The 24,325-nt window shown below is 37.6% G+C and overlaps 2 protein-coding genes and 1 long non-coding RNA gene across 9 annotated transcripts in view; 2 read left to right on the forward strand and 1 right to left on the reverse strand.

The window, feature by feature from the left end:
* gbf1 (golgi brefeldin A resistant guanine nucleotide exchange factor 1) overlaps nucleotides 1-4,119 on the forward strand; it is a 161,004-nt gene extending 156,885 nt beyond the window's left edge. For all 4 annotated transcript variants that reach the window (XM_055661779.1, XM_055661778.1, XM_055661775.1 and 1 more), the window contains exon 40: nucleotides 1,100-4,119. In XM_055661779.1, coding sequence (XP_055517754.1) covers nucleotides 1,100-1,365 — 266 coding nt within the window. In that variant the 3' untranslated portion in view covers nucleotides 1,366-4,119. The remainder of the gene's footprint in view (nucleotides 1-1,099) is intronic.
* On the reverse strand, nucleotides 3,819-24,299 carry LOC129712968 (core histone macro-H2A.2-like). Of its 4 annotated transcripts, none has more exons than XM_055661780.1 (10): nucleotides 24,137-24,294; nucleotides 17,946-18,155; nucleotides 17,665-17,771; nucleotides 15,808-16,029; nucleotides 14,191-14,301; nucleotides 13,122-13,221; nucleotides 10,261-10,350; nucleotides 8,269-8,443; nucleotides 6,180-6,221; nucleotides 3,819-4,501 (listed from the first exon to the last, which is right to left on the reverse strand). In XM_055661780.1, exons 2-10 carry the CDS (start codon nucleotides 18,115-18,117, stop codon nucleotides 4,339-4,341), a joined length of 1,182 nt encoding a protein of 393 aa, XP_055517755.1. In that variant the 5' UTR covers nucleotides 18,118-18,155; nucleotides 24,137-24,294; the 3' UTR covers nucleotides 3,819-4,338. The 4 variants fall into 4 exon arrangements, with proteins under 4 accessions (XP_055517755.1, XP_055517756.1, XP_055517758.1 ...); XM_055661781.1 differs by lacking the exon at nucleotides 24,137-24,294 and adding an exon at nucleotides 23,353-23,510; XM_055661783.1 differs by lacking the exon at nucleotides 10,261-10,350 and having other exon boundaries at nucleotides 24,137-24,299.
* The window catches only part of LOC129712972 (uncharacterized), a 30,283-nt gene continuing 29,491 nt past the window's right edge, over nucleotides 23,534-24,325 (forward strand). The window contains exon 1 of the long non-coding RNA XR_008726166.1: nucleotides 23,534-23,567. This is a non-coding gene — a long non-coding RNA (uncharacterized LOC129712972). The remainder of the gene's footprint in view (nucleotides 23,568-24,325) is intronic.

Raw genomic sequence — 24,325 nt, forward strand, 5'->3', positions numbered from 1 at the left:
CATATAGTGTTTAAGAAGGAACTGCAGATGCTGGAAAATCGAAGGTACACAAAAATGCTGGAGAAACTCAGCGGGTGCAGCAGCATCTATGGAGCGAAGGAAATAGGCAACGTTTCGGGCCGAAACGTCTGAAGAATGGTTTCGGCCCGAAACGTTGCCTATTTCCTTCGCTCCATAGATGCTGCTGCACCCACTGAGTTTCTCCAGCATTTTTGTGTACCTTGGTCATAGTGTTGGCTCGCCATGCAGTAATAAATTGTCAAATACTTTATTAAACTAAATTTGGTGTCAAATCCCAATCACCCTTGAGGGCAAAGAATTATGCCAACGATTTAACAAATATTTAATTCCTTAGCAGAGTAAATGGAGTGATTCAAAATATTTTGGAAATCATAGTAGATTGAGTAATAATGGCCAGCCAGTGAGAAAGGCAACCTAGTAATGATAAAAATTAAGTTATTGCAAGTGGTCAGATCTTTTGGACCATGCAGCTTTCTGACTGCTTCAAAAAAAAAAAATAGTCTTTAAGCGGTTCCAGAGAAAATGAAACTTTTCTTTCCAAATCATTTTGATTAACACAATATTACCTTTTACAAAGGAACCCATTTGTGGTCTGTGAAATTCTTTTTTTTTCTAAATGGCACCCTGGAAATAACACCAAATTAAGTTAGTAAATAGCACTGTACGCTTTTTAAAAGCAGCAACAATTACTCAATCATGTGGAGAAATAAGCACTTAAAGAGAAAAAAATTAAATAGTGTGGTATGTCATTTCATTACATAACTTAAACGGGAGCCAAAAATTACACTTGGTTAATGAAGATTTTGTTTGAGTAACATGAACTATTGTCTCAAATGCTAATGCAATTTTGCATATTTCAAACACTACACCTCTAAACAAATCTCCATTTCTGTGCTTCCATCTGAAGACTAGCACCAATGTCCAAATTCCTGCTCTGCCATTCAGCAGGAAGTCAGCATCTTCAGGTTTCAAAATACAATTTCTGCTGTTAATAATCAATATAATCATAGCATGTTGGTTTTACCTATTAAATGATTTTCAGTAAAATATGAACGTTAATTATATTTTTTGTCCTCAGATTCTGAACACATGCACGTTGGAGGGACTCCCAGCCTTACTCCGCTCTCTACACCAGTGAAGATGAATGTCGGGCCAGATGTTAATCAGCCAGTTGTACAGTCCCCTTTAATTCTGCACCCTCTTACTTCATCACTTCAAGTTGGTGTGCCACCTATGCCTTTACCAATTATACTTAACCCTGCTTTAATTGAAGCATCATCTCCTGTCCCACTGTTGTCCCCACCACGTCCTGCCAACACGTCGACGGCATCTGAAGTGAACTAATTCCTCTAGATTAGGAAAGGATCAGTTTATTTAACATGTTCTTCTGTTTTGTATTATGACAATATACTTCTTTTTGTCAAGCTTTTTTAAAAATAATTTCTCACCTTTTCGAACCAGTCACTGACTCTAATGTTCAATTTGTGTGAAGAAATCATGCATCCATCACTGCAAAGAATGTATTGCTCCAGATACCATTATTTATTTTTGGAGCATTAGCCATATTGAGCGCCAAATACTGTCAAACATTCAATGTAGAGTACGACCGAAGGCAAAAGCCATCTGTGTTGCATTGCAATGTTTTATTCATTATCTGCTCAAGTTATCAATGTTTCTAAAATGCTGTTTGCCACATTATAATGAACATGAAAATGTGTTTTTTGGCTGTAAACTAACATTAAGTTATCTGTATAGTAGCCCTTTATTTAAGTGATATGTTTCAAGTAATTTTCAGAAGATAAGTGACAATGTGAAGGGCTACAACAGGACCCTGATACTCAGGTTGCATAATACAAAAGAGCAAGAGATAAACAACCTTGTTACAGTAATAAAATGCATGATTTTTTTTAAATATCATGCAGCAGGATGGATGTTTTACCTAACCCAAATGTGATAGTCAAAGTATTCCACCCTTTGAAACCTCATGTTAAGTTCCATTTCATAGTAGCTTATTTCCTTTCCCAGGACTTGGCTTGTTTTTGTTGTCAAATGTAAGTTTGTCAACTTTAGATTTTCACCCCAATTAATAATTTTTGTTCAATGGTTTTGGTTTGTATTTCCAATTGTCTGCAGTTTCTAGGAAGTTTCTATACTGCATATTAAATGGAAACCTAGTGTAAAACATTAAGTGTATAAATGAATTTGCAGTGGTTACGATTTTCACTTGTACCAATATATTTAGAGATGTGAAATTGTAATATAAAAAAAATAATGCCGGTGGATATGTTGAGCTTGCTTTACATTCCTGTCCTGTTTGCTTCCCATATAGCCTGAATTAGCTGTAAATGACCCAAAACATAAATAGGCATGAAGGCCAAAGCTTGTGTAATTTGAGACCAACAGAATCTATATTCAAAGTCTTTGTTACTTTGTTCTAAATTTTGTACATTTCACGAAGATTTTAATTTAATGTGTGCAAAATGGCAACAAAACTTTCTGTGTTTATGGTAAAACTTAAATGATCTGTCCCACATTCTCTGGGTGAGAATGGGGGAGGGATAGTAGACATAGGTAATGTATATAGAAAGAATGGTTTAAAGAAAATTTAAATGTACTTTTTACAGTAATAAATATCAAAATGTAAAGAAATTTAGCTGTGGTTTATTGATTTAACCAGGTGATCTGTGAGGAGTTACAGCAAGTAGCTTTCTTTATTGAATTTATATTGAAAAAGCAAATTAAATTATACATCACATTTATGCAAAATCTTATTCTGAAACAAATTGTCTGGGCCTGGAAGGTCACAATGGCACGTTCCAGCTAAAAGACAATTGAAACAGACTAGTGGTGCTCATGCAGTGTTAAATCTTTGGGAACATTTAAGGTGAATTTTGTCAACTTGCTGTAAACATGTCTTGTGTCATGGCCAACAGACCTCAGTTGAATGAATTACAATAATTACGATCCAAGGAATTCAAGTTAATAAATTACTTGAATAATGCACCGGCATTTCAGAAAAGTTCTAAATGTTCCATTACGGTAGGCATACATGACATTTTGTCTAAACATCTAGCCCAAATAAATGTTATGGTTACATTTAATTCCTTCAGCAACATGGCATAATTTTCCCAACTTGAACATCTCCATTAGGAAAAGATGCTTCATTTCAGACTTATGATCTGTTCTTGTCTACTTATGCTACTTATTGAGTACCTCCAAAATATGCAGTATTTGATATCTCTTTACAAATGTGCATGACAAGGTGATTAATCTATATTTATTTATTTAAAAGTTGTCATCGTCCATGTGTACAACTTCAATGAACAAAGAGAAAGAACATGTGCTTTATTCTGCCCTTTACTTATAAGAGAAATTAAAAGTTGGTCACACAGAGCCAGGCTTCCACTGACACCAGGCAGCTGTTCAGCCCACTGTTCATGCCAACTTCCATTTAGGTTCCCTTGTGATCTTACAACTTGTTCTAATATGCCCAGTAACTCGCCCTTGTTACTTTTTACCATTTATCTACAATTGAGATTTTAAAAAAAGATTAGCACGTGTAGAGGGGATGTTGGGAATCCAACTGCTTACAAGAGAGTAGCATCCAAGGTAGATAGAAAAGCTAAATCATTCATTTAAACCCACTTGGGTAAAACTGGAAACTCGTGCACAGGCTATAGGTTCAAATTGCAGCCACATTATTCTCATGGTTTTATTGGACAATGACCCTCCTTCCACAATATTTAACATACTTTAAAGAGCCCATGTGTTTCTTTAGAATTACTTGCCTCAGAACATCCAGATATTTTTTTTATAGTTTTTTTAAAACTTGTCACATATGAAATCACACAGCAAATGGTATTGGAGGAAATATATGCAGCAATATTGCTTTCAATTTTATGTTGTTCTTTTACACACTAGAATGTGAAACCAATACACTAGCGTAACAAAAGGAATACTTAACCACAATTACATGAAGTCATTTGTCTAGCATGATATATTTTCCACTAGACTGTTAAATGTCACAATTTTCTTAAAAATCTAAACTTTCAATGTTTTAGTAAAATCACAAAAAAAACCTGCAAAAGATGCACAGTATCAAGGTTGTTTTCTGATTTTCCACAAGTAGATTTCAAAACATTTTCCTTATTTGGGAGGAGTGCTATAAAAATGTAATCAAAAGTTTACTCTTCAACCATCTGGTCATGTTTGTGATAACAGAACAAATATTTTGCACTTTCTCATTTACTTTTTGAACACACTTTTCTGCATTGCTGAACAAAATGCTGTTTCAAAATTGTTATTAAAAAAGGATTACTAGATGTCAAGCTTTGCCATTTCCTGCACATAGATGCCAATACTTTCACTGTCGAATAAGATAAAAAAGATGTTCTTCAATGATGATGATATTGCGTTATCAAAATAATTGGCGATGGCCTTGAGGATGAGCTGCGCTGCAATGTGCTTTGGGAAACAGTTTCTGGAAGCAAAAAAAGGATTAACCATTACTTCTCTAATATTGCTTCCTCACATAAGGTTAATTGTGCAAGAGGTCCAAAAGGCAAAATCTTGTAATGCTTCGCAGCTGCTCAAGTCTAGTTATTAGTGATTAAGTTAGTTTCAATGCAACATACACATTTTAGACATTGTTAGGAGACTCCTGGCGCTTTCATGGAAAAAGTGGATAAATATTTGAAGTAGGTTATAACAATTTAAAACCAACCTCTTTCCCGTTTAATTTCCAAGAAGCAGCACAACCACAGAATGCTGAGGTTGTCCTGCACTAAATACGAGACTACATTTTTAATTCCTTAATGATTTTTTTCTTCTCACTGATACAAATTTAAACATAGTTTGGTTTAAAGATATAGGATTGGAACAGGCTCTTTGGCCCAGTGATCACCAGCTTAGTAGTTTTGTTATCTCATCCATCCACTCTTCGAAGGTCATTTTACAGTTCAATTAACCTACAAACCTGCGGGATGTGGGAGAAAACCCATGTAGTCACAGAGAGAATGTAAACTCCAGACAGTACCCAAGGTCTGGATCGTACCCAGGTCTCTGGTATTGTGACACAGCAGCTCTACCAGCTGTAGTGTTGGTGGATACTCTCTTCCATGTTTAAATAATTTACTGCATGTTTATTCTCTTCCATACATTTCTAATATCATGCCTCCATTGAACTTTTGATGCTGTTGGCTGCTCCGAGGGTCTCTTATCCCTTGCAATTCCCACATACAAGCCTCCTACGTAACTGATCCAGATTAAAAAATTGAGAGAAAAATGTTGTGCCATTGCTGCTTTCTTCAGTCCTGTGACAACAAAACAAATAACCAATAAATCCATCAAAATTATCAATTCCGAATTAGCAGTCTGAGTGCTTGTCTTCATACTTCACAATTGTTAACAAGAGTTCTGTTTGGTTATGAGATTCATCAAGTTGTTACCAATAAATCTTCAGTCTGAACAATGCAAGATTTGTAGAATGTTGGTAGTGACGGGTTTTTTATTCCAGTGGTGAACTTTTCTGGGAGTAACACTTACATAACAGCCCTTGTGCACAACCAGACTCTAGGCCATTAAGTAATCCATCCTGAACCAGAAATAATCAAATTTGGATGACAGTTTTGTTTCCAGGTGTGCCCAATCCAGAATAGAGGTTCAGCTCCATTACTATGTAGAGATGCCAAAAGGTTTTGTAGAAGTAGGGAGGGTTGCTCTTCTTGTTCCATTAGATTGAGGTTTTCATTGACTACTGCAATGCACACTTGTTAGCAACAGAAGTGTATTTGGAATAGTACTGCTGATGACCTAATTTCCATGCCAACATGGTTAATCTACAACAGTGTAGTTAACAGATTCAACTCTAAAACTGCTCAGATTTTGAATTGAGGTACTGCTCATAATTCCTGTCCACTAACAAAAACTGCACAAATTAAGATTTTATAACAGGGAAATATTCATTCTTAGGCTTAATTTCATCTGAAAATAATGTTAATGGTTACATTCATTCACATTTATTTGGTGGATCAGGGATTTTCTAACTCACGGAGATATGCCAAAGAAAAGGAAGTGGATACCAATGGTGGTGTCTTTCAAGGCACCAGCATATGTTAAAAGTGGATGACCATCATTGTAGAAGCATTTGAACATCCTACCTTGATTGGTTTGGAGACCAACCTGAAGCTCGAGAACTGGTCCTGTCCAATGACATGAAAATCAACCCCAAAAGTCAAGAGTTTATTATTAATTTTAGGAGAACTTCAACTATTAGCTTACCTTAAACATTGAAATCTCAGTTTAGCGATGAAACATCCTCCATCTTGTTTATTTTAACAACTGCAATGGTTATTGGAGTAATACCTTCCATTATTTTCCTAACTTTCTGCACAACTGTGATGTGGCACTAATAATATTTGAATAATTTGTAACCGTAGTGTAGTTTTAATTATATTAATTTTAATTTAGCATAAGATATTTGGCCATTTCAGATGGAACAACATCAACATATTGCTTCTTCGTGCCTCCATCGTCTTACCCAGCTGTGCATAACATATTTGCAGGGAGGCTGCATTGACAATCTGGAGTCCGTTTATGCACCCCCTTCCACTACTCAAGGACAAAACAACATTAGTCAACTTCACTGTACTCAAAATGCGGAGGGAGTGGTATGAAGCAGTTTATCTTTTACTTTGTAACCAACAATTAGGAAGCTCAACATTTTTCAAAAATCTCTTCAGTTATCCAGTAAATGCAGCCTAGATTTACAGTGCTAATGTGAAAAATTGTTTTTCCCGTAATTCTAGAGAACCTGGATTATTTAAAATTACAAATGTCCTTGTTTTATACGTGCAATATACTTGGTGCTTTCACATGTCCTTCAAATATTTACTGTGTTAGAAAACAACCCCAGAAACGCACACAAGCTTTTGTACAATCTGTAGAACGTGTTTGATACCCATGATCCGCTTAAAGTTTTCAGATGAAATTTGATATATCTAAAAGCATTGTAGCACAATCTTTGATCTTTTGAGGTAACCCAACAGAAAGTGAAAGCCCCTTAAGATTTTCCCATTCTCTCAGTTCAGCCTTCAATTCCCAATGATAGTATAGCAAATTCACAAGATACCTTGTGTCTAATTTGAACTATTGTCTGTCAAGCTGCAAAAGTAATGTTCATTCCTGCATCATTTGCCGTTGCTTGAGAATTGCAGCAAACTAGTGAATCTCCTTAGAATAGTTATTCCATGAATAAATGGTGAAGAATGAAAGATTTGATGACTTTGCATTAATTAACGTGGTCATGTGTGATTCGTTTAAATCAAAGACTGGCTGAAAGTGTTGTTCTCTTTTTCACAACCCATTCATTTTCAGACAGTTTAAAGTAGAACGAAAGGATAACCAAGTAATAAATTGTTTTGGTCGCAATCCATGGTTTTAACATCAGTTTTCTGGCATATCTTCTCCATGGCCTCGAAAGTAAAATTACCACTCTCTCAGGCACTGGATGCAATTTTGGCGTCTTGATCCATTCAGTTTGCATTAATTGTAGGAGAAAGTTTAACTGTAGCTTTGGTTTCTCCCCTCTCCCCCACCCCAGAAGATCCACAGGCAAGTATTTTTTATGCATCACCAGCCGTAACAGTACTGCCAATCCTGCACCATCAGTAGCCATGGACAAAAAAGGTTGGGCTTTTTCCTGGAGGCATTAATACTGCCACAACAGATATTAATTTTAGCTTAATAGATAGCATAGCCTGAGTCAGGAGGTTGTGGGTTCAAGTCTTTCTTCAGGGAAAGCACAAAAAGTTGGCACCCCCATACACTGAGTAAAAGAAGTGCTAACATTTGCTTATTGAAGGTGAGTTCAGGGCCTGTCAGCCTTATCAAATGGTGAAAGGAACTGATGTCGCCATTTTAATGTCAAACACAGGATTATTGTCACTACTGCAGTACCTTTGTCATGCACGCTTAGAGGTTACTACTGCATAGATATTATATACACCCTGTGTAAAATTAACTTCACCCTTCACACATCCCGTTTATGCAGAAATAAACATCTTGCATTTAACTTAATACAAACCCGGCCAAAACAAAGCCAAATGATGGCACACAAATTTCTGTCTTATAAATGTCAGTGGAAATTTATGGTAAATATTTATTATAACCTTTCAAGTGAGCATTTACATATTTGTTTTAAAAAATCAAAACCAAAATTATTCAATTTAGACATAAAATGCATTTTACCTGCTGCTGGCAATGGACGGGAAAGCAATCGATTTTAGTTTCTTCTCATCTGCCAAAGTCAAGCAGTTCATCACAGCTTTTTCCAGATGCTCTTCACATTTATCCACTCCCCATTGTGGGATATTACAGTGAATTATGAATTTGGCCGGCAGTCCAGGAGCCTGACCCAAAACAGCTGTAATAGAAACAGAATTTAATATGTTTGGACTCAAACAGAACATAGGAATTGTTGAAGGTTACACAGAAAAGCTGGAGAAACTCAGCGGGTGCAGCAGCATCTATGGAGCGAAGGAAATAGGCAACGTTTCGGGCCGAAACCCTTCCTCAGACTGATCAGGGGTGGGGGTGGGTGGGGACAAGAAAGGGAAATAGGAATTGTTGAAATGGCTCATTTAGTACCTGTTCCTAGTAGGGCATATGACCAAATCCTGATTCGATTCTTAAATTCTGGAACCATTATAACCCTACGTGAGCATGCTCTGATCGCCATATTGGGACAGTGCAACAATAATTTCCAAGTATGGTTTTAATGGCAGCATGCTCCAAGCATCTACCACAGTGTAACAAAACAATTGCCTCCGGCATCCGCTTACCTATCCCCTTCTCATCCTCTTGTTATTGGTTTATTATTGTCATGTGCACCAAGATAGAGAACAAAACCTTTATGTACTTTCCAGGCAAATCATACCATACATGACTACAACATGTAATGCAAAAGAAAAATGGACCACAGTGCAGAATATAGTATTATAACTAGATAAAGTGCAGGTTAAAAAAGTGCCAGGGTCACAATAAGGTAGGTGATGAGAGTCTGATAACAGCCTTTCTTGAATCTGGTGTTCTGTACTTTAAAGCTTTTGCATCCCAGCTGCTTTCCCAATGAAACATGGTGTAAATAGTTTGCATGATATTTTGAGCTACCTCCACATCTCTGCAATTTCTTGTGGTGTCTTGGGTAGTGCAGTTGCCAAAGCAATCCACTCTTTAGGAAGTTTCAAAGAGGATCTTAATTGGATTTATGTCCCATCTGCTCATATATTACTGGGCAATACTAAATTTACAACCAATTTGGAACAAAGTTAACCATGTGTAGGTCTGCAGGCTCTCTGGTGTTGCAACTTGCACAAACAAATACAATAAGGCACATTTATCAAATGGATAACATGCCATTGAAGACAGTGTGAAATGTAGATGAAATCAATAGGGATGGGGTGGGGGAGAGTGGAGATGGGAAGAAGCTGATTTGTATGATGGACTGGGCTGTGTCCACAACTGCAATTTCTTAGTCTTTTGCAAAGCAGAGCACTTCCATAAAAGCTGTGATGCATTTGATAATTTGCTTTCTACGCTGCACCTTTGAAATCGGTAATTCATTAGAGACAAGCTGAATTCCGTAGTCTTCTGAGCAAGTAAAGCTGTTGGGTAACATGCTCAAGAACCTTTTCCATATTCTTTCTATCTGAATGACATCCTTCTGATAACCAGGATTCCAGAACGGCACACATTACTCCCAGTATGGTCTCACTCACATTTTGTAATGGCGTCCCAACTCAATCTCAATAATTTTGAAGGCAAGATACGAAGGCAAGTGTGCCATATGGTTACTTCTACAGCTCCACACAGCTGAATAAGTAGTAAAATATGCATTGACCATAGAACTCTTGTTGAATTGCAATTAAAATATAGATTAGAGGCATGTTGCCTTTGATATTTCTATACATTATTGCCTTGTTCTCCCATGATGACTACTCTGCAATGAGGATATTGGGGTATAATATGAAATCGAACTCGATGAAATTTTGAAATATTTCTAAAATGAGATTGTTATTCAAAAGTGTCAATGTGTGCATGTTAATATTTCACTTGTTTTGAATGCTACAATATTATATTTCAAGCAGATTCCTCACGCATGACAAAATACAGCATTATAAATCAAATCCCAATCAAAGCAGATAGCTATATATATGTTTTAAATTACAAATTACTACTTGCCCCCAGCTACATCCAAAGGTCCATTGGATTTAAAGAGCTCTTTCACAGCATCTAAAAACTTCTTTCCACCTGCTTTTTCCAATGCGTTGCCTGAAATTACAATTATTATTCAGAAGATTCATAGGCTATTGGTAGATCTGCTTAAAGTGGTTAAACTGATGAATACCTAACTGGAACTCTATTTGCATAGTTCAACATGTGGGAGGGTAGGGCATCATAATACAGATTTAATAACATCTTAAAATGAAAAAGGTAAAATAAATGCATGGGACCAGCACTTGTAAGTAAACTTCAAAAAATACTTCATTTAATGCGTCATTTACTCTTTCAAATTGGAAGATTACTTTATGCAATAATTCCCATTTAGAAACATAGAAAATAGGTGCAGGAGTAGGCCCTTCGAGCCTGCACCGCCATTCAATATGATCATGGCTGATCATCCAACTCAGTATCCTGTACCTGCCTTCTCTCCATATCCCTTTAGCCACAAGGGCCACATCTAACTCCCTCTTAAATATAGCCAATTAACTGGCCTCAACTACCTTCTGTGGCAGAGAATTCCAGAGATTCACCACTCTGTGAAAAATGTTTTCCTCATCTCGGTCCTACAAGATTTCCCCCTTATCCTTAAACTGTGACCCCTTGTTCTGGACTTCCCCAACATCAGGAAATATCTTCCTGCATCTAGCCTGTCCAACCCCTTAAGAATTGTGTAAGTTTCTAAATATTGAGAATATTCTAAATTTATAATGTGACTTTAATTTTGCTGAAGTTCCCAAGCAGTTTTCAAACAAAACAGAAGATAAGTATACAGTGCCCGCCATAATGTTTGGGACACAGACCCATCATTTATTTATTTATCTCCGTACTCCACAATTTGAGATTTGTAATAGAAAAAAAAAATCACATGTGATTAAAGAGCACATTGTCAAATGTTAATAAAGGCCATTTTTATACATTTTAGTTTCACCATTGAGCAATTACACCAGTGTTTATACATAATCCTCCCATTTCAGGGCACCATGTTTGGGACACAGCAATGTCATGTAAATGAAAGTAGTCATGTTTAGTATTTTGTTACATATGCTTTGCATGCAATGACTGCTTGAAGTTTACGATTAATGGACATCACCAGTTGCTGGGTGTCTTCTCTGGTGATGCTCTGCTAGGCCTGTATTGCAGCCATCTTTAGCTTCTGCTTGGTTTGGGGGGGGCTAGTCCCCTTCAGTTTTCTCTTCAGCATATAAAAAGCATGCTCAATTGGGTTCAGATCGGGTGATTGACTTGGCTACTCAAGAATTGACCATTTTTAGCTGTGAAAAACTCCTTGGTTGCTTTAGCAGTATATTTGGGATCATTGTCTTGCTGTAGAATGAACCGCCGGCCAATGAGTTTTGAGGCATTTGTTTGAACTTGAGCAGATAGGATGTGTCTATACACAGAATTCATTATGCTACTACCATCAGCAGTTGTATCATCAAGAAGATAAGTGAGCCAATACCTTAAGCAGCCATACATGCCCAGGCTATAACATCCCGCCACTGTGTCTCACAGATTAAGTGGTGTGCTTTGGATCTTGGGCAGTTCCTTCTCTACTCCATACTTTGCTCTTGCCATCACTCCGATATAAGTTAATCTTCGTCTCCTCAGTCCACAAGACCTTTTTCCAGAACTGTGGTTGCTCTTTTAAGTACTTCTTGGCAAACTGTAACCTGGCCATCCTATTTTTGCAGCTAACCAGTGGTTTGTATCTTGCAGTGTAGCCTCTGTATTTCTGTTCATAAAGTGTACTGCGGACAGTGGTCATTGACAAATCCACACCTGACTCCTGAAGCATTTCTAATCTGTTAGACAGGTGTTTGTTTTTTTTTCTTTATTATAGAGAGAATGATTCTGTCATCAGCTGTAGAGGTCTTCCTTGGCCAGCTGGTTCCTTTGCGATTAGTAAGCTCACCCGTGTTCCTTTTCTACTTAATGATGTTCCAAACAGTTGATTTTGGTAAGCCCAAGGTTTGGCTGATGTCTCTAACAGTTTTATTTTTGTTTCTCTGTCTCATAATGGCTTCTTTGACTTTCATTGGCACAACTTTGGTCCTCATGTTGATAAACAGGAATAAAAGTTTCCAAAGGTGATGGAAAGACTGGGGAAAAGACTAGTTGCTGAGAGCTCTCTTATACCTGCATGAAGGAAGTAATTAAACACACCTGAGCAATTACAAACACCTGCAAAGTCATGAGTCCCAAACATTAAGGTGCCCTGAAATGGGGGGACTATGTATAAACACAGATGTAATTTCTACATGGTGAAACCATAATGTATAATACCCTTTAATAACATCTGACAATGTGCACTTTAACCACATGTGATTTTTTTCTATTACAAAATCTTAAATTGTGGAGTACAAATGGCCAATGGTTAGGTGGAAGAATAGGTCAGAAAGAGCATTTTAAACAAGAAAGCAAGAGGCAGATGGGATTATAGAAGGAATTCAAGATTGCCATGGCTTTGCAGATGAAAGCATAGGGAGCACATTATTACCCATTACTATTTTTCCAGAAAAGTTCTTTAATCATTTCAAAACTAGTTTGCAATAATGATTTTTAGGTGCATTTTTGATTTACATTTGAAAGGTTATATTTGGAGTTTCGATAGACTAGATTAACTTTTTATTTGAGGAAACAATATTATAAAAATCAGAGCTGACAATGAATCATCTAATTATGTACTTAGCGCAAAGTTAGTGCCTTTTATATTTCAGTATTTTCAAGCAACTTTATTTATATTAGTTGCTTTATGAAAATGCATTCAGCGACCAAAGGCAAAAATTGGGAACCAGGAACAAAAACACTAAAAAACTTACCAACATCCTCTTTAAGGTCTATTTCAGCATTCGTCGGGTTAATGATGCACTCAACCTTAGCTGAACCAATCTTGCTGACTTCACTCTGTGTTAATGACAGCTGGAAAAAAAAAAAAGATTTAATAAACTGCGGAAACAACAATCAGATTGCCAAGATAGTTTGCCTTTAACTTTTTTGAGCAGGACGTTAAGCCCTTCATGTCTGTACCTCTCCCTTAATTTCATACATTCTTTCCCCATACTCCTGGATACCATTTCATTCTTAAATATATTTAGCAAGCATCACAAATTCATCACCATACGTGGTAAGAAATGTCACCTCATATTAAAGTCTTAACACTGAGAATGTGACCCACAATCCATGAACTTCATTCCATTGCATCCCAGCCAAGGAAAACGTCTTTGCATATCCCATCATACATTTCAATGTGATTTCCTCTCAACCTACTATTGACGTTAATCCAATCTCCTCTAACTACAGTGCCACCATCTCAGAAATAGTTTGGTGAACTTCACTGTACCTGCACTAGGGCAAATATCTATTTTATTTGAAAAGACCAAAACTGCATAGACCACCTGTGGTCTCAGAAAGGACCGTTAAAATTGTAACAAGACAGCCTTGATTCTGTACTCAAAACATTTCTTAACAAAGGTTGACATGCCTGTGCCTTAACTACTTGCATGTTACCTTTCAAAGACTTGGTACACAGACATTCTCCTCATTTTGTATGTTGCTATTGTCTAATCGAATCTATTGCCATTTAAATATTACTCTGCCTTGTAATACGGCATCGACCATGCATTTGTCGAATCACTCAACTTGATGCATGCTCCTTACAACCCACAATCCCCACTGCTTTTTTATTATTAGCAAACTTAAAACATTACAATTAACAAATCCAGATTTAATATTGACATATATAATGCTAAATCAATAATCTGTCATAATTGGCATCAATTCTCAAAATAGAAAAGCAGAGAATTGATAATGTATTGTGTGCACTTAATTTAAATTGATACAACCTAGGGGTACACATCCAATTTTGGATTAAAATACCACGTAACTTACCTTTTGTCCCAGAAAAAGGCTCTTTGTTGAATGAATTGTGAAACCTTCACCAGGTACATCATCTGAAGTGGAACTAGATGCTCCTTCCTTCTTGCTTTCTATTCGTTTACCCTGATTTTAAAAAAGTGTTTGAATTGTTCATTTTAGAAATAATAAAAACTATTCCATAAAATGGACCCAATTACATTTCACAGCACCCCTTTTATTTGTTCTGTACTAATGTAGTCACCAATAAAACACTGATAACAATGACTAAGGTAGTCTATTTGTTTTTCGTGCAAGTATGTGACCTACTAACCTTAGCATGAATACAAGTCCTTTTAGACTTTTAGGCAGATGGTATTATAAATTTTGGATAGCTTGTGAATACTTGAATGATTAAAACATCTTCAGGTTTTGATTAATTTTAAACATAGCTGAGCATACTAGAGATCTGTGTATAGCATAGATTCAATGAGAGCCTGAGGGGTGCCTTTTTTTTTTTACATACACAAAGGAGAGTGGTTGTATGGAACAAGCTGCCGGAGGAGGTAGTTGAGGCAGGTACTATCACAACGTTTAAGAGACATTTGGACAGGTACATGGATAGGATAGGTTTGGAAGGATATGGGCCAAAAGCAGGCAGATGGGACTCATGTTGGTCAGAGTGGGCAAGTTGGGTGGAAGGGCCTGTTGCAACCTGGAGTAACATTTTGGTAATAGATTGCCAGACAAAGAATTAAATTGGTGGATTTGTTGTGATGGGATCACAAGTCAAATTTCCACACCTGCTACATCACATCTTTCTTCCCCATGTCAAGTTTAATGCATTAAAAAATAACTAATATTTCAGTTTAATCGTGGAGGGGGCTGCCCGAATTATGTATTAAATATTTAGGGATACATTTTTTAATTAAGTGTCAATGCAAATGTCCAAATGAATTTAGTCAGTAACCTACACTTTCCCATGCAGATACTTAATTTAGATTAGACTCCTCAAAAAGCTAAAACAGTATCAAATTGTGATATTTCAGAAAAATCTACTTTGGCTTCTCACTCTTTCTTTTACTGATTTAATGGTGGAAGTGCGATGTCAGAACTAAAAATGAAAACTAAATTGCATAATTGAAATTGAGGTCCATTTGGAACTCAAATAGTTAGGTTTGATAAAATTCCAATAATCTGACACATTTGAGACATTGGTGGTGCCAGAGGTGCAAATTTTCCAGATCATTGGACATCGTTTGAAGCAATGCCCCAACACACGTAGTTTTTATAAAAGATGTTACTCAGTTGAAACATATTTTGCAATGAGGACAGGCAAGTTTAACAAGAATGTGGCATCTTGGGCGCCTGGGGAATTAAGGAGTGGAAACAGATTCCCGAGAGTAGGAAGTGAGAGGTGGGACCGGGTGCAAAGTGAACTGGCAAGAAGCTCACCTTTGATGCAGGTGCTTAACCACCAGTAATTCCAAATCGTCATGATGTAATCAGTTTTACTGCATATCAATTGGCATCACAAGTTAAAGTTTCTAAAGATAATAGCTGACTGTTTCCTAATCCAAATCGATTTAGTACCATTGTAGTACAGTAAGTACGTCCCTCTTAGACAGCAGGAATTGTGTGTTTGATACAAACCCTTCTGGCCGATTTGGATTTTCTAGCCTTTTTGACAGTTGCTTTCTTGACAGCTTTTTTGACTGGTGATGGCTTTGCTTTCTTTGCTTTCTTTGCCTTCTTTTCAGGTGGTGTAGATAGAATGGTTTCCACTTTACTTCTGGCACCACGTTTCTTTGCCAGGAGTTCAGGATGAATTCGAGGCAGCACACCACCACACGCAATTGTTACTCCCCTTAATAACTGCAGGCACAAAATTAATTATATATCGGCAAAGCTTTTCAATAAAATGATCCTGCACTGAAATACTACTGTTCTAGAAAACTGCACCCAAAATTAATACATTTCAAAATGAAGGTTGGTTTGTTTTTGGTTCTTTATATTATGTGGACCACTTTGTGGGAAGAAGTACTATTGAACGAAATGCTTTATTTGTCTAAAGAAGCAATGCATGAAGTTAGATGGAAGTTTATAAAAACTAAATGGATGGAACATCTAATGTTTCTAACATTTCACCGCATCTTATTGATTTATAAAAGACACAAATTTTAGTTTGTAGCAATGTTGGTAATTTCATGTTTAATATTTCTACCATTACTCGTGTTTTTGATGGTGCTAGTTTTCAGGTGTTCATTATGACAGTTCTTGTTGCATCTGCATTCTAAATTAAAAATGGGTACATGTACGATAAAACTATTAAATATAATGAACTCATTACTTTACACAGTGCTCCTTATATACGCCAAGTGGACCGGGTCGATCTGGAGCAGATTTATTCGTTTTCAGCTGTAGCCCCTACTATATTGACAAATGCATGAACATCCAAGAATGTAGATGCCAAAGGATTTTTAACACACTTGAATAAACTCAAAACCATCTCCAAAAGTACAGCATTGATTATGCGCTCAAATTATTTGCAGGACTGGAATTAAAATTGTCTTGATTCGCAAGAGTGCTATTAGGCCATGACAACAAATGTTACTTCATCGATTACTAAAGTTTTTATTACACTCAAAGCCGCAACCCTTCAAAATCTGTACATAAGTATAACTATACTTGATGAAAGGAAAGGCACTTTGCAATTCTCAAGAGGATTTTGCAGTGGGCAGCATGGTGAAAAGGCTGATGAGCACTTTTGTCTACCTTCGATTTTCCAGCATCTGCAGTTCCTTCTTAAACATGGTGAAAAGCATCTTGCCTTAGAAGTCAGTTCAATTCTAGATACAGCATGACAGTACCAGAGGTCAGTATAACTAGCAGATGCTCTTCACACCTGCTTAATTTATTCTTATTATTATTAATGTATCCATATTTTCATATTAGAGCCAGTACAGCCATAAATGTTTCATGCCTTCATTCAGTTCTAATAAAAGTTCCATGGCCCGTGATGTTAAGTGTTTCTCTTTCCACGTGCGCTGACTGGCCTGCTTTATGTTTCTAACTTTTCCCATTTCCTTTCAGATTTACAGCAATCTGTATTTTTTTTGTAATATATAAAGGTAGACACAAACGCAGGAGGAATTAAAAAAAAAATTCTGATACAGCATCCAGTTTCCTTCCAGTTCGCAAAAATGTGCCGGTAGGTTAAATGGATACTGTAAATATAGTGGGTAAATAAATAAATACCCAGTGTAAATAAATAGCACGTGTCAAAGTATGTGGTACAAGAATCACAGGAAAAAGAGGGACAGGATGGGTCCGAAGGAGTGTGCTGCAAGAAACCATTATGGGCTGAATGAAGTCCTTCTACACTTAGCTGCACTCTCCATATCCTCCAAGTATCTTTCTCCATTGAAAATTAAAGATTTCTACAAACATCAAGAAAACTCATGAATTGGGTTTCAAATAGATCAAGATAACTACCACCAATAGCCTTACCTGGTTTAGTTCTTCATCATTTGCCACTGCCAGCAGAATGTGCCTTGGAGTTATTCTACTCTTTTTGTTATCCCTGGCTGCATTTCCAGCCAATTCCAGAATTTCAGCTGCACAAGAATAAACGTTTGTTATTAAGTTTAAAACAACTGATACCAGAAATATTTGCCGAAAGTGCCAAAATAAAACTTCCTCCAAAATTAACATTTTGATTCCTCAAAAATAATTTGTTTTTAAGCTTTAGACATTAACCTGGTTTTCATGTTCTAAATTTAGACTTTTACCTGCAAGGTACTCCATGACTGCAGCCAGGTAAATAGGTGCTCCCATTCCAATACGATAATTGAATGTTGATTTCCGCAAGTAACGCAACAGTCTGCCAACAGGAAAAATGATTCCTGCTCTGGATGAGCGTGATATCTTGATCATTTTCTTTTTTCCACTTCGGGCTGACATCTTGCAATTTGTTAGTTAGAAAAATACCACCTGTAGATCTGAAAAGGATATAATTGGTCATTTAGACATTGAATCTTGTAGCACACCAGGATATTTGGCTCATCTGGGACATGCCAGCTTTCTTCCCACTCTCCCTGTCATTCCTTTATTATCCTGCAAATATTTGTCTATTAGAAAGGTGTTTAATGTGCATAATAGGCCAGCAACTAAAATCTTTCTTACATTATCAAACAAATTCAACAGCTGCAGACAGGTTTCTGGATATAGCAATAAATGGATATAGTAGGAAGAGTCAGCAAGTTTGACTAGCTTAAAATAAATGTTGAACAGCAATCCTTATCCATCACTCGGGATTTTCACATTTTTATCTTACTATTTTGGGGACACAAAGCCTAAACATTAGTACTTTGGCACAGGTCTACACCACAATTTTGTAGCACATTTAATCTCCAATCTTTAAACATGAGTTCACCTGCACCTCCTCCAACCATGTGTAAGCTTGGCGATCGCTTCGCCCAACACCTCCGCTCGGTTCGCAATAACCTACCTGATCACCCGGTGGCTCGGCACTTCAATTCCTCCTCCCATTCTGAATCCAACCTTTCTGTCCTGGGCATCCTCCATGGCCAGAGTGAGGCCCACCGTAAATTGGAGGAGCAGCACATCATATTTCACTTGGGCAGTTTACACCCCAGCGGTATAAACATTGACCTCCAATTTCAGGTAGTCCCTGCTTTCTCCTCCGCTTCCCAGGTCTCCCTCAGCCCACTGTCTCCGCCTCTTCCTTTCTTCTTCTGGGTTGTCCTGGGTGCTTGCCAAGCCGGGCAAAATGGCATGGTTTTTAGGTTGCTCGTTGGGACTGTAGGTTGCCATTGGCACCCAGGCAACTGCTAATTTCGAGCCCTGGAAGGGTCTCAACCCGAAACATCACCCGTTCCTTCTCACCAGAGATGCTGCCTGAGTTACTCCAGCATTTTGTGTCTATCTTTGGGCCCCATAGCCGTCTGTGGCAACGAATTGCACTGATTCAGTCTGAATGACAGAGTGCAACCACACTGAGGCGAATTGTGTGTGGATGGATAGGGCTAGTACAATGAATTGCATATCCTGCATTATAACTTATTTTCTCACTGCATCTAGGTTTTACATGAGTTAACATAACTTCACTGTTTTTCAAACGTCACTCAATAGAAATTACATTTTTAAAAATGTAAACAGCTGCTGTTAGTCATTTATTTGAACCAGACTATTTATTTAACATTTACATTTTTACATATTTACATTTATTGCTCATATCTCTTTGATTTTTCCTTATTTGACCAAAAAGTAAATCAATTTTAACTATTACTATTCTCTACCACCACCCTCCTCCTCCCCCCCCCCCCCCCCCAAGAATTTTTGATTGATGCAGCATGGAAACAGGCCCTTCGGCCCACCAAGTCCACACCAACAAACCCGCATATCTTTGTGATGTGAGAGGACACCACAGCGCCTGGAGGAAACCCACGCAATAAAAGGGAAAACGTGCAAACTACACAGACATCACCCAAGGTCAGGATTGAGCCTGAATCTCGAGCACTGATGTATTTGATAATTTAATTATAATTGTGCAAGTCAAGGAATTGGTAAAATTCTAGCAAGGGCCTCAAGAAACCCTAAAAATAAACCAACACTGGCTGCAATTTACAATTTACAACTACAAGATATCAACACTACAATGTTCAATTTATCTGCACCTCTTTAGCACTTGTCAGACAACTTATATATGAAAAGTTCAGTTCAAATTGACAAAGCGAGTCAAAAATTGAAGGGGCAATTTATCGCTTCTCTCGAACTTCTACAGATGCACTAAAGAAGGTATTCTGACAGGCTGCATCGCAACCTTCCCCCCAATTTGGAACATAAAACTTAAACTATATACTGATTTAAGAAGTCAAAACTAACATATCAAAAATAAACTGCATTTTCCAAACAATTTGTTGCATATAAGCAATGCACCACTGGCTCGCAGGCTGTTCCAAACAAAAATACTAGTTAGCTGAAATACACGCATCAGGAAGTTCTGGATTTCTGCACCTACATGCTGAAGCTTGGAAAGTAAAATACCCTCAGTTGGTCAGACGTTCAGTTATGAATTCACCAGTCTTGGAGCGGTTGCTAATTTTAATGAGCAGAGGGGTTGGATACATATGTTATTCCCATTCATTATAAAGGGGTTGCCAACCTTGATAAAAATGAAGGTGTTTAAATTTTTTTTTGTTCGGTAAGGTCATCAATTTATATCTAAATATGTTTTAATAGAAATTAATTATCAATCGTTTTAATTTTAAGCTTATTTTCACCATTACTAATCTCATTGTTCAGGAGGCTTTGGGCAATCCAAAATCAAGCCATCAATTTTGACTTCCAAAACCCACCTGGGCCTTTCAGCTTGCGCCATCTTGTGGGCAGCTGCAATGGTGTAGTTATTCATTGTGCAGAAAAGTTCAAGATCATGATTGTTTATTTAAATCCAGATACAAGCTGAAAATCTGATTTACAATAGAAAGGTGGTGCTTTATTTTGACTCAAAACTCATTGTTAAACCGGTTGATCAGGTTTTAAAAATATTATGTTTAAGAAGGAACTGCAGATGCTGGAGAATCGAAGGTACACAAAGTCTGAAGAAGGGTTTCGGCCCGAAACGTTGCCTATTTCCTTCGCTCCATAGATGCTGCTGCACCCGCTGAGTTTCTCCAGCTTTTTTGTGTACCTTTAACAATATTATGTTTGCTTAAAAGCTGAAAGAAAAATGTTGTCGACAAAATTTTCAGGAGCAATGCATTTTGCAATATTGCAAAAAGAATGTGTCTTTTTACAATACTGGAGAGATTTTGAGGAACAAGATTATTATTCAGATTATTAACAGATGTTGCTCATAAAACTTGTATTCTTACACCCATCTCTTTTGCAATATAAAACAAACAATTTCTCCCAAATTGTTTATTGTTCCTGCATTTTAATTTTGTGACCCGTTCCAGTCTGATTAAAGATGATCTTGAACTTCAGATTGTGGAAATTACTTATTTACACTAAAGACTTGCTAGAAATTGTAATTTATTTACCTATCTGTTACGGACTTACAGCATATAATACAATAATATTAAAGTTCTGGTCTTGAGAATATCACATTTTTGAATTTTCAAGGCAGTCTGGGTGTTTAACCATATAAACTGACCGTCACAACGGTCAATTTTATAATTAGCTACAATTAGGTAACTATGCTTTCATTTCAGGTCCTCCAAGTAAGATGTTTTATATTTGTTTCAGAATGCTTCAATCTATAATAACTGAAAATTTCATTCAGTTCTCTTAATTGTTAAGAAAGTTATGGGCTTTTGACTGTCCTCGATCACAGCTTTTGTGTTAAGTCAATGGAAAAAGCAAAAGGGACCAAGATGCTAATTTCTGAGTGTGAAAATGGCCATAATTTTTTTAACTGAAGAGATGAAAGTTAATTAGGTGTCAAATTAAACTTATTTTTATGCTTTATCTGATGGGATAAATTGCAGACTTGATTTTTTTTTAATCTCAAAAATGTGTAACATTGCTATCGTATGGGCATAGTAAGAGGAACCTGCCACTGTCCTATTTAGTCTAATCAGAAGGAGGAATCTACAGGCGGAATAGAAAACATACTCTGCCGGTGAACGAGCCGGTGCCATTTCAGCAGTATTTGTATGGTGACACGGATGTCCCAGATGGCGTGTTATGGACTGATGGAGAGACCGTTGGTTTGAATGGAGGACAGGTATCAGCAGACCGCGAGTTGGTCTTTACACCGGCGAAGGAACCGCTGGTGCCGATGGCGAAATCACCTATAAAGTCACCTGTGGAAAAGACTCTTGCGAAACCAGTGCGGACCGAACCATCAGCTGCAGTGCTATCACCTGCAAAGAGCAAGAGCATGGCAGAGTACGCGTGCGGGACGGATTTGTAAGCCCAACCCCGAAGTACAAAGACTGTTTAGACACTTATCAGGTTTCGGCCCGAAACGTTGCCTATCTCCTTCGCTCCATAGATGCTGCTGCACCCGCTGAGTTTCTCCAGCATTTTTGTGTACCTTCAATTTTCCAGCATCTGCAGTTCTGCTTCTTCTTCTTATAGGATTCCGGCAGTGTAGACGCTGCTAAGCGTATTACTGCCCTCCACAGGTCAAAGTTTGAACTAAATTCTTACATACAGTCCTGTAACTTGCAGGAATTGAAGAACAGCCCTGGATATCAGTTGATGTTTCTCACTGTGTCCAAACAAAGATGAAACAGAAAAAGCCTCAACTCCAAGTCCTGTCAGTCTAACAAACAATACTTTTCTTTCTACATTCTAGGAAAACATGCTTAACTGTCTCATTACTCCCACATTCACACAAGCCAGAAACACGTTTCCCTACAATGCACAAATAGTAATTTAACTCAGTGTCCCAACCTCAATCTACACAGTTTAACTGAGTCCCTACGGGACAGGGATGTACAGAAACATATTTTCCTAACTTCAGATTGTATAGAAAAGTAGTGTCTACCCCTGACTTCCATTTCCCATCCTCTCTGCCATTCTTTTGTTAAGCCCTCAGCATCTGCAGTTCCTTCTTAATCACGGATTTTAATTGATTATGGTCTTCTTCGTTTCCTCATTTTGCTCATTTCGTATCCTCCACTGCTTAGTTGTTGTTTTAGTTAATGTATACATCCTTATGTTATATTGTGATGTTTGTAAGCTTTCGTCGTATGTACTTTTATTTAGTTTGCGGGCTTGTTTAAGAAGAACGATGTAGATCAATCACGATTAACTAATTTGATCCATGTCTGGTTTTTACTGTTGTACACCCGATCCGTAATCCAGTTCGGGTTTCAAATAGTGTGCCGGTTCGGTTATTCTTCAGATTCATTTTAGAGCTTATATATATATAAGCTACTATAAGCTTGAACCTACAACAGTTATGTGTGTTCGCTCTATATGGTTATGCTAATAAAGAACTTATATACGAAGCTGAACGACTCAGTGTTGAACATCATGATACACGCACCAGCAATTCGATCAATAACACGGTGAATGGTGAAAGCCGATACAACTAAGGGGGCATTTCTATTCAATTTTATTTAAAAATCTATACCATTTAAAAGAAAATTCTGTTTTCCTGCAAAATTAATATCTTCACATTACGCTCACACCAGAACATTTCCTTCACTGGTTTAGTACCTTTGTAAAAACCGCCTGCTCACTCTCCCTCCGCTTTCGTCCTTCATTTAACGGTCGGCACCTTCTGCCGAATGGAACGCGGCGCCGTTCAAACTGCGAGCTCGAGCGGCCCCGTTCAACCGTCGCCCCGGAGCGGCTCGCACAGGGCCTCGGCTCGCAGGCCTCCTCCCCACCACATGCACAAAAAACCCGCGTCTTCTGAACAACTCCGCACGGTAAGCATTCTTAATTCCGCAATTGGAATTTGCTTTTTTTTTGTGTGTTTTACTGATTATACATTTACACGCGGAGTTGCGAGGCCGTGACAGTTTTTATTCGGGCAGCGGGTGCATCGCCTCCCAACTGTTCCTCAGAACCAAAGATACTCTGATATCTTTGCTCAGAACGGCGAACAGAATGAATCGGCGACAAACAAAACATACCCCTCCCCCCTCTCTATTTACAAACACGTTAAAAATAAAGACAAAACCTGGAGGCTTAGAAAAAGAAACGTGTAAAACACACGATGAAGCTCCTTGGCCGAGTGTTCCCATTCTCACCGATTTTTTTTTTAGCAAACGAAATAAATGACCACAACTTTTATAAATAGAATACAATTGTTCATATTTAAAAAATACGGCGGCAACAAAAACCTCTAACATCCACAACAAGGTATCAGAGATAAATCTGAGTTGCCGATGTAATTTGTTTTCTTTGCGCGGGAGCGTTGAACAAGATTCGTTCTTGTCAAGTGAACCCACTATTGTTTATCTGTAAAATATATTTAATAGCGTGTTGTGCTTACCTCGTTTGCTGCGCGGCAAAGTGGTCTATAGATCCTTGTCGTCTGTTAATCCTGTGCACGGAGCAGGAAAGGGAAGCTCTGTGGCTCTCGCAAAACACATTTGAAAATACAAACCCAGACTATCAGCAAATTAAATTGATCAGAGCAGGGGAGGATAGGTTACCAGGGGGGGGGCGAATTACAAAAGAT

This window comes from Leucoraja erinacea, chromosome 34, assembly GCF_028641065.1.
Source record: "Leucoraja erinacea ecotype New England chromosome 34, Leri_hhj_1, whole genome shotgun sequence".
In the NCBI taxonomy this organism is placed as follows: Eukaryota; Metazoa; Chordata; class Chondrichthyes; order Rajiformes; family Rajidae; genus Leucoraja; species Leucoraja erinaceus.